Source organism: Cibotium barometz, chromosome 11, assembly GCF_041138505.1.
Source record: "Cibotium barometz isolate CiBa-2024 chromosome 11, ASM4113850v1, whole genome shotgun sequence".
Taxonomy (NCBI): domain Eukaryota; kingdom Viridiplantae; phylum Streptophyta; class Polypodiopsida; order Cyatheales; family Cibotiaceae; genus Cibotium; species Cibotium barometz.
Window position 1 is genome coordinate 37,143,428 of NC_141056.1, and position 11,101 is coordinate 37,154,528.

General features: G+C 41.4%; 2 protein-coding genes across 2 annotated transcripts in view; one reads left to right on the forward strand and one right to left on the reverse strand.

Annotated features, from left to right (window-relative positions):
* Nucleotides 1-3,131, forward strand: part of LOC147634135 (uncharacterized) — a 50,617-nt gene extending 47,486 nt beyond the window's left edge. The window contains exon 5 of the mRNA XM_086805627.1: nt 3,117-3,131. Within this exon, the coding sequence (XP_086661753.1) occupies nt 3,117-3,131 (15 nt within the window). The remainder of the gene's footprint in view (nt 1-3,116) is intronic.
* Nucleotides 3,132-3,391: 260 nt separating this feature from the next.
* Nucleotides 3,392-6,978, reverse strand: LOC147634136 (uncharacterized). The gene is made up of 3 exons (XM_086805628.1): nt 6,541-6,978; nt 5,935-6,440; nt 3,392-3,415 (listed from the first exon to the last, which is right to left on the reverse strand). Exons 1-3 carry the CDS (start codon nt 6,854-6,856, stop codon nt 3,392-3,394), a joined length of 846 nt encoding a protein of 281 aa, XP_086661754.1. The 5' UTR covers nt 6,857-6,978.
* Between the last annotated feature and the right edge of the window lie 4,123 nt (nt 6,979-11,101).

Sequence of the window (11,101 nt, forward strand, 5' to 3'; positions counted from 1 at the left end):
ATTTCAGCTTCCACAGGAGACAAATGATACATTGCGATGGTACCTTACCCGAACAGATATCCCAAATGTCATATCATTGCAATCAAAAGGAGAAACTTTGCATGTGGAAGATGCAGGAACATTTACAGTTGAGTGGCACATGGCAGGTGATTTAAAGACATTGAAGTGTATGCTGGGATGCAAGCTAGGAGCAAATACTTTTTTTCCATGTATTTATTGCTGCCATTCAAAATCAGAGTATATTGATCGCGGCAAAGCTTCAGGCAAGGTTGCAGCCACCAAGACTACCAAATCTCATGCAAAGGGCAAGAAAAATGTACAACCAACTTCAATGAGTGCAACGCAAAACAAAGATCCAAAGAAACCTATGCAATGGGTTAATGGCATCATGAATTGTAATACCAATTGTCCGCCTAATCGTGATCAAGAAGATATCTCATGGAGCCCTATATTAGAGATTCCACTTTCCCGTGTTCATATTTGCACGCTTCATGCTAGGTTACGCATAATGGACAAATTACTGAAGTTACATATCAATTATGCATGGAATATGGAGCCTGAACATCTTCGCAACGAATGCATCAGTAAGCTGGAAGATGTCCTTTCAAGTGTGGGGCTTCATGGTGGTGCTGTAAAGCTGACTAAGGATACTAAAAAGTCAGGACCGAGTCAGGATAATCCAAACAAAATATGCATGGGTGGGTCCAAAGCAAGACACCTTCTCTCAAATTACGAGGGGTACAATAGTCACACAAAATATGAATTATGGAAGGCCATTTGTGAATGCACCACTTATCGTGGGAATAATGCAGAGCTTGGTCTCAAGCGGGCAAGGCTGTGGGAGTCACTTGACAAAATGATTCAATTGCTAGAAAAGGCTCCACTTGTTGCCGAGGAGATTGCAAACTTGAAGACTGCAATACATACATTTACTCAGGAAATGGTTGATGCATGGGGAGAAACACATATCACCCACTATATGGTATTTACCTTTCTATCTATTTACTGATATTAATCGCCAAATAGTAAAATTCTGATATGATCTTTGTTGCGGCACATTATATTTGCCCACGCACAGTTTTTTCTCGACGAATATGGTCCAATGGCAATTTGGAGCACCCAAGGAATGGAGCGCTCTCATTATCAAGCTAAGGCAGCATACTTTAAGAACACGCGACATGGTGGAGGTGGTAAGGAAAAAAGTAATGCCTTGCATGAGATGTTTAATTGGTTTTATCGCAGTTTGGGAGGTCGACGCCGACAGAAACCAAAAGGGCAGGTGTCATTACTACGAAGGGTTGTAAAAAATGTCAATCTGCAACGAGCAATTGCATGGCGAGCATCAAGTGCCGTGCATGGGATGCGTGAGTGGTTCGCTGCGCGGAGGCGTATGGGTCGAAAATGGGTTCCATATTAGAAAATTGTAACCTTTTTTAAGTTAGAGCTTTTTTTATTAATGTCGAGATTTTTTTTATTAATAAGTTATTTTTCAAAAACTATATAAACCTGTGAAAGTGAGTTTTAAAATTACATTTTCACGTTCATTCAGTCGTGTAAGTCAATGGATGGCTAGAACTAAGCACACTGCGCGCAAAACTGAGAACCCAAACGTACCGTCTGGTGCACACAACTTAATACACGCAGTAGCCGCGGCACAGGCATTTCAACAAGTGCAAAAACGTATCAAAAAGAAGCATACAAGCATGGACAGAGAGGTAGAGACCAGACAGGAAGATGTACAGCCGGATGTGTTCTCAGGACTGGACAATATTGAGGATGTCTCCAAGCAGCCTGGAGACACCGGCTCATTTAGAGCCACGCGTACACCATTCCCCCGACCTCTCTCAGAGGCTGAGCAGCAGGAGCGTGTGCTGGAAGAGCAACAACGCCAGATTGATGAGGAGGAGCATAGAAGAAGAGAGCAACAGCAAGCCCTATTCCCTCAGCAGCTACAAGAGGAGCTAAGGGTCGCATTTGAGGAAGACCAGGAAGCACTTCTGTGTATTGAGCAAGAGCAGTTTCAACAGGCTGCTGACTTCTATGAAGCAGAGGAAATAAGCCATCGTGAAGAGCAGGATAGGCTCTTAGCACAAACACTACATGAGGAACTTGAGAGGCGTCAGCCCCCGTCTCCACCTAAAAAACAAAGAATAAAGATTCGTGTCAAGAGAAAGAAGGAACGTGCAAACAGGCAGCAAGAGGTGGAGATGGAAGATGAGGATCGACGACAAGTAGAGGAGCAAAGGGAGAGGGAAAGACTGGAGCAGGAGGAGCAAAGGGAGAGGGAAAGACTGGAGCAGGAGGTGCAAAGGGAGAGGGAAAGACGGGAACAAAGAATTCAAGAAGCACGCAGATTAAAACAAGAACAAGAAAAGAAGAAGGCAGAAGCAAGTAAGAGAAGACTAAATCTAGATCCAGCCGAGCAAGAAAGGCGAAAAAAATTTAGAAATGATAGACAACCATGGGAAGAGAGGTCGCATCCACCACCACCCCCCGTAGCCAACAAGAAGAGAAGATGGAAACCAGGGACCGTGGCTCTGCGAGAAATCAGAAAGTACCAAAAGAGCACAGACCCCATCATGGCGAAGGCCCCCTTTGCAAGAGTTGTAAAAGAAGTCATCGACAAGTACAGTGACAGGGTCACTCCGGTACAGAGTACGGCACTGGAGGCCCTCCAAGAGGCGTCAGAAACAATTTTGGTCTCTCTGTTTCAAGATTCGGTGCTGTGCCATGCTCACGCCAAAAGGGTGACCCTAAAGCCTGTTGACATGGCACTTGCACTACGTTTACGTCAGGATAAAGCGCTCCATAAGGAAGGCTTTATAGGATAGGATTAATCTTTTAGGCGGCGGCCTTTGTGCCTTTTGTAATCTCGACATTGTAATACATTTTTTTGAATCTATAAGATATTGTCAATGACTCGTTAACCAACGTATTCATTTGTTTCAACTGTTATAAAAGCAGACATTTCATTTCTTATACTGTTGTTTGAATGAGAGAAACTGTTGATCATGTATTAAGAGCCTTAGTTAAACAGGAACAAAATTTATATTACTGATAAGGTGATTGTGAAACATTATCTTGTTATACGTGGCATTGTTGTTGGCACTGAACAGAGGATCCTTACATAGTGCAGAAACAAAATTATATTGAATTTATTTTCGGTCCGAAAAAAAGGCTTAAAGCTCAATAAGGCCTTAGAAAAGCTCAGGGACAAAAAAAAAGTTATTTGGTGCTCAAAATCACCTGGTGAAGTCTGGCATTAGATAGAACATTTTTTATAAAAGCAACAGTTTTCTTTTTTTTTATGGTTCTAGGCAGAGTAATCATCAAAATAAAGTGCACACAATGCATTTTTTTGTGAAAAAATGATCAAAAAAAGGGCTGTGCGCTACGGCGCGAATTTAAGCCTGCCCTGCATTTTGAAAGGCTGAAATTCGCGCCGTAGCGCACAGCCATTTTTTTTTAATTTTTTGACTCTATCCAAGAGTATGTGCACTTTTTTGATGAAAAATATGCTTACAAATATCAAAAAACATAAAAAATTTTGATTTTTTAAAAATTGTTCAGATTTTGTACTGCCAGATTTCGGCTGGATGTTAAGTGACATTCAAAGAACAAATATTTGATCATTATCAATGAAATTTCTTACACATTCACATGCCTGCCAAAAGTTTAGAGGGCACAGTGCTGACACATCAAATAAACAAGAGAAATGGTTCAGACTTCTTAGAAACATTACAATTAAAAAAGTATACATTTTGTATTGATTTCGTAGAAAGAAAATTACAAGTTCCTGAGAAGATTTCTGAGAGCTTCTTTAGCTTCGTCACTCTGTGTGGTTTTCTCACCTAGGCTATTAGCTATAATAATAGGATTGGTTACACCTTTGGAGATTGAAGTGGCACAGTGGCTTAGCACGTGGCCGGTGTAGTTGCCTGCAAATGTGTACATGGCTACCTCCCTGCTAATAAGTATACATTTGTTTGCATTATTTGCTAGCCCATCTTCGGTGAGAACCCCACTTAGAGCTTTACACTTGATGAGCTCTGCTTGTGCCTCCTCAGAGTACTCTAAATGGATTACTCGAATAAATGATGGAGAGAGACTAGGAAGGTAATGAATCAGGGAGGTGTCTCGTCCATCGGATTGCACACGAACTCCACCTCCACGTGCAGCAAACTTGTCAAAAATATAAGCTTTCTACAAGAGAAAAAAATCAGGTGTTAGTAATAACTCACTTATAAATATGAAGGCACAACTTTGATTTAAACCCACCTCAATGTCATCATCACATTGGCTAATGCGTGGGTTGCATATGTCTATACTGCTTCCACGCTGCTCAACTGATGTATCTACATGCAAGCGCTTATGTGGTTGAAATGCTTCTTGAGGGACACTTTCATACTCTGCTGCTACATTTTCTATAGCAACAAGAGCATTGGAAACAGTTGCCTCAATTGTACGTTCTGTATCATAACCTTGGAATGCTAGCGCTTTGGTAAGATCATGGTCATCAAAATCAATCTGTACACCTGCAGGCTGTTGCTCAAGTGTGTCTTCTTTGCAGAAACCAGACCCAATTGCTAATATGCTTAAGGCCTCATCCTCCCTTAACCCCAAGGATTTACAAATGTCATCAAGGAAAAGAAATTCCTTGTTATCCATGATGATGGGATTCAAAGTGGTTACATCCAACTCAGGGATATCTTCCACAATTTCATCCCCTTCGAGGTCACGATGAGGCTCTTCATCCTCAGTTGACCCTTGTTGGAGAAGCACCAAGGCCATGGACGCTTCAGCTTCTTCTGAGAAAACCTCTTCCACCTCGCCTTTGGATTCCTTCACAAGAGCTACTTCCTTTTTCACTGCCTTTCCCTTCTTTTTTTCTGTATCCCTGGCTTCTTGCAAAAACAGTGCTAACGTCATATCCCATGAAAGGAAGGTGGTGCCTACATTACCAACCTGCAATTCATAAACGGTGTCATCATCTTCGACCCTATAATTGCTAGATGTAAGCCCTTTCAAAAATCGGTTGAGCCTGAATCGGAACGACTTGTCACCATGGTACAGATGCCTGATTAAGTCCACTGGAACCCATTTAGTGGTGGATTCAGGCAATTGCACGACATATTGTGCCACTACATCATTCATGTACTGGACCTGCTCTTGAAAAGCCTCTGCATGAAGGTCTATAGTTTTTTGCATATCGATCACCCCCTCAAAAATGGCGATGTTCTCACCTGCACCTGCTGAGAGCCCAATTTTCTCAAGTTTTGCGCGTAGCGAGTTAGAGCTTGAAGCCATGGCGGGATATTGAAGGGAAATAGAAACTGCAAGATCTTAAGAATGAAATGAGCTTTATAGAGCAAAACCTATTCTTATAAAGCATTCCACTATAAAGTTTAATAAATTTATAGAACATACTTAAAAATTTTAAATTTAACAAAATTAAAATCCAAGTTGCAGTGAAATACAGAGGACATTGGGACTATGGTGCAATCAATAATTTTGTATTCAGAAGTACACCGCTACAAATTATCGCCCAAAATCACTCAAAATGTTACCTAAGTCTGCAACTTAACAGTCTTTCAAGCTAAGGACCCTAGGGGGCTCCAATGACACACAGAGTGTATGTTTCTCTGACCTTTGACGCATGGGTCGATTAGAAACAACAAACTTGAATTGGTTCCTTACATTAAAGGACATGACAATACGATCTCTCAACTGAGCAAAATTCCAATCATCATTAACTACCACTGTATGCTCCTCTCCTGGGTGAACTTCAATATGAAGTTCTACCTCCTCCCTAGCATAGAGATCAGAGTCCAAAGCCTCCCATTCACCATGCGAGCATTTCCACCTTCTAATAGGGTACACCATAGTTAGATTTTGCTTGCCTATCTGATACCTGCATCTTACCATTGACATTACCGCTGAGCACTTTATTACATCGCCCTTATGTTCTGCCACCTTGGTAGTCCAGTCGCCTTTTAGAAATGTATCTAGAGCTTCAAAGGCCCCATCTTTGCTTATCCACATTGTTGGGGTGCGATGGAACTTGCCTGCTTTGAAAATAGCAATAAACACATGTAAAGGCATGAAAAGAGATACACTTATCCTGTGGGATCCATATGCAGCCTTTAGGCTTGACTGAATGTCATGGAAAATCCTGCGCTGAAAGCTCTCCATTGTAGTGGGGTCTGGAATGGGCCATTCCGGGCTATTTAGTGCAGGAGGAGAAATTGGCTCAAGTGCTCCAAACCTTCCCCTCTGTGGCACAACATATGTTGCAGCAATGAAAAATACTCCTCTATTTGCAAGTTCGGAACTTGTTTCCCCAGCATACATAAGCCTACCTAGATCAACATGACATGCTTCGAAGGTCCCTGTAAAACATTCTAGAGGCTGCCATTCCACACATGTTGAAGGGAAAACATCTGCATACAATAGAATACATTGGAGTTCTTGATATTCACATAGTCTTCATGCAAGCATTTCTCCAAAGCAAAGAAACATTAAACAAGGACTGAAACTTACAGTTAGTTGGGAACCGTGGTGAGTTCTCATCTTCAAGATGTATTTGGCTTGAGGTGTAAACATGTTGCACCTTTGCAAGCCGCTTTCCATCCTTGTTGCAAACTTTGAATTCTAAGATCCTTCCTTTCCAGTGATGGCTTGTGGAAGCCATGTGCCTTCGAGGAACCTTGTGTGCACCCCTCAAACTGGGCTGCATTGTTATCCACATGAACCGCTTAAAAACGGTAGGAATCCAATAACCTTCATCATCCTGTACTGTGGAAATAGCCATGGACTCGATAGTGGATGATGGCCTGCGTACACACTGAAGAGCCATAGATGGCCCAAATGAAAAGAAAGTGAATGTTAAGAATATGGCAAAAAAGCAAATACCTGCTCAGAGACAGAGAGAGAGAGAGCTAGCTAAAGCTTCAAAGAAGTTTGCTGCAAATCCATACACACACACACAATACACACACACACACACACACATGCACACACACACAGAAAGCTAAACCTTCAAAAGAAAGCAAATGAGAGATTGCATTAGGTGCCTGCATGCAGAGAGAGAGAGAGAGAGAGAGAGAGAGAGAGAGAGTCTGATAACAGAGCTTCCTCTAGAGAGAGAGAGAAGGGCTGATAACAGAGCTTCCTCTGAGTAGCTGGTAGCAAAGAGCTTTCCTCAAAAGAAAGCTAATGAGAGATTGCATTAGGTGCCTGCTTGCACACAGAGAGAGAGAGACCTAGAGATAGAGTCTGATAACAGAGCTTCCTCTAGAGAGAGAAAGAGGCTGATAACAGAGCTTTCTCTGAGTAGGTGGTAGCAAAGAGCTTTCCTCAAGTTGGGGATGAAGATAGGGCTGCAAGTGAGGGTGTAGTGAGTGGTAGATGGGGAAAGTGGGTTAGTCTAAAAGGGAGGAGAGAGAAACACGCCCCTACTTTTGGAGGGAAGAGGGAAGTGAGGGGGGGTAACTTTTTGAAACTTTTCCTTTAAAAAAATATTTAAAAAAAAGATATTGAAGATTTTCTTTGCTGGCAGATCTGAAAAAGGCAAGATTCCACCTTTGACCACAAGATTTAGGGTCTTAATCAACCCAACGTTTTTGTACACATGTATTTTTCCTATTGGCCTTCACACTAATCATCTCCTTAATCTCATGGCAGCTTAAAGGGCCCCCATAGACCTCAACCTTCCCCTAATGCTTTTCAATAGTTCCTAGCTCATAGTACCCGACAATATATTCACTTATAAAAATCCAAATGGAATCTCCATTGAAGATCAGCAAGATCAACCAACAGATCCATATAAAAGAGCCATGGACTCATCCGTTGAGGACCAGCAAGGTCAATCAACCAGATCCATGCCCGAATTCTAAAAACAACTCTTACTCCTTGATCCAAATATCTTTCCTGATGCACATGTGGGTATCTTCGGTGATCCAGAGCCCGAGCACCGTATGGTCAGCACCCCTAGGATCCTTTGTAGGTCACCTAGCGCTTCACTCATAGGCTGCTTCCTTGGTCCCTCATCCACCGTACTGAAAGTGTGGATCTTCCTCTTGGAAAGAGATGTTCTTCTTCTTTCATGGCTGGGGCCATGAGCTTGTCTGTCAGTTCTTCTTGCTCCATGTGAGCAACATGTTCAAATGTTTTGTTGACAGTTCTTTTGGGCTTTTGATGTTTATCTTGTGTCATTATGCAATGGAAACCCAAATCTAGGCGGGAGGTCTTACCTCTTGCCTTATTCTGGACAAGGGTAGTGTCTGATCCCATTTTTACACTGATGTAATGTGCCCAATACATAATGCATATAGCATTCATTCTTATGCACATTCCCAAATGCAACTCTGGCTGTGAATAATCTTGAATTTGAGTGCAATTTGTAGGCATTAACCAAGGGTTAAATACAAAATGATGATTACCATAAATTTATCAGAATAATTTTAACAAAAATTACATTAAATCAAGGGTAACCAATTTGTACGGAATTGTTGGAGTATCAAACCAACTCAGAATTACAATCTGAAGTTATAGGGATCTATATCAAATACCTAATGGTTAATTTGAACCCTCAATTGCACCAAAATATAGTGATTAGCACTGATTAATCACTGATTAGCAAATTAATCCTCTATTTTGTGTGCAAAAAATAGAGTATGCGGAGAGCCCAGATCTGGGGCCTTAGACTTCAAATGAGCTCAAATGCTTTCAAGGCCATCAATAGCAATTATTCTAGTAGAGGATTAAGCCAAGAACAACAAGATTTGACCAAACATTGAATGCTTAGTCTCTATTTTACCAAATCACCTGCATATTTGATGAAGAGCATGGATCTCATTGTAGACTTGATCAAATCAAATTTTGACTTCACCAACTTTTAGAGCATGCTTGAAAACACCTGGGGCTAAGAGGAATTAGACCCATTTGATTTGATGAAGTGGAAATCATTGATTTGCTATAGAAAAATGGCGTTTGATAAAAACACGATTTCTCCTCATTCCACCAGCGGTTTGCGCTTCTGATTCGACTGGCTGGATCGTGGAGAGTGTGGCTATGTTAGGCCAGAAAGGTTTGGGCTAATTTTTAGTGTGCAAGGAGAGGAAGCTCCTCCACGTCAAAGCTGAAATGGTAATAGCTCCTAGCCTGTCAAAAGGAAAGCTAAACTCCGAAGCCGAAGTACTGGTAGCTCCTGGATCAAAAGGAAAACTCGTAAACCCATCTTCATGACCACAGTGTGAATCTGGCATGAAAGGTATCCACCGAAGAAGCTCAAAAATCCTAGCTAGAATGTCAAATGGTCCTAGCACAAAAGAATCATCGTGTAGACCAAGACTGGAATATGTCATAGATGCATCTGAATATCGAGCCATATATCCAAAAACTATGCTCCTCAAATGACAAAGAATGCATCCAAAGGAAAATTTCTTGGCTCCAAAGAACATAGGCTCGTGTCGACATTTGTAGAAGCCAAAAGAACATATCTCAAGGTCGGCCTCATGTAGAGTCAAATGTGAACTCATGCCACCATCGCATGTAGCACATGAAAAGTCAAAGTCATGATCCACCATACCAATGTATGTATGAGTATGATCCGACCCATGCATAATATCTCCATGTGCAAGACAATCTATATGTGTGTGTCCCTCTAAAATAAAAGTTGGTTCATCATCATCACTAAGTACTGATAAAGTGTCTACATAAGAGAGATAAGTGGTATCAACCAACTCACTATCAATGGAATCTCCAAGGCCACTAAGGTCATCCCCAAAGTTATAAACAAACTCTATCAGCGATGTCCTTATATGACCTAAATCCCATGATAAATCAATCTCCAATAACATTGAACCTAAGAAAATACCTAGATCAAATGTAAATCTCTCAAGGTAAATGTCATAGGATATGCTAAAAATATGATCGATATGCATACTCCTATGATGTGTGACCTCTACGAACTCATCACTACTCTCATGCACTATGCTTGACTGCTCAATCACAATAACTTGGTCTACACAAACGCTGCTAGGAATGTTATGAAAACTAGGAGTAGTGATCGTATCTGAAATCTCTCCACATGTAACAACCATAGAGGTGTACTTATTGTGAACAAATTTTGAAGTTTCATGTGTTTAATTTAGATAATTTGTAAATAAATCGCTTCCAAGGCAAAAAAAAGGATAAAATGTTTATCTATTTAAGAAAAAATTTGGTGATTCTAGTTTTGCCACTATAAGAATCTAGAAAAAAATGTTGGGATTTTGTTCATATTTTGGCTATGCCATCTGAAGATTCTTTTTTTTTCATATGCAGAAATACTTGTTTTGGCATTTCTTGAAATATGTGATACACGAGGCTCAGTTTTTTAAATAAAATTTTAAGTGTTTGGCTTGAAAAGACAAGGATTGGCATAGGCTAAAGGGTGATGGCCAGTAAGAGGCTACAAGGGAGGGGGAGCAGTAGGAGGAGAAGAGGAATCAGAGTTGGAGCGGTGGAAACATGTCTGATTAAGGACAAGAAGTGCAACCGAACAATGATGATAATATTATTATTGCAAGAGGAGTTGGAGGGACACGAATGCAAAAAAACGACGGTGTTATAAGCGTCAGGATTACCATGATCAGCTGACTTATAGGGTTGAATAGCAGAGCGAGAGAGGAGGAGGAAGGACAAGGTCAGGGAAGGACAACCGATGATATGTGTAAGGCTCTAGCCACGTTTGCAGGAGAGCGGGGATAAAAGTAGCACATCTAGCTGCTTTAGCACATATATGACACATGCTAGCCAGTAGCTCTGCTCCAACGCGATGGCAAAGATGGCATAGATATGAAAAAATGGTAGCACGCGCGATATCGTTTATCAAGCGGTCTTTCCATTCTAGGTTATGCCTCATACACCACTGCTTGTTCTCTCCCACCAGTCACATGTTACAACTATGGCACAAGCTCAATCCAAACAGCAAGAGTCGACCAGGGATATGGTCCTATGCCATCACGCTGAGTGGAGAGCCTTCACCAAACACTCCTCTACCGCTGCCTAAAGCAGGGACCCAGCCACCTAGTCTCAAGAGTAGGTTTCTTTTCAAGAT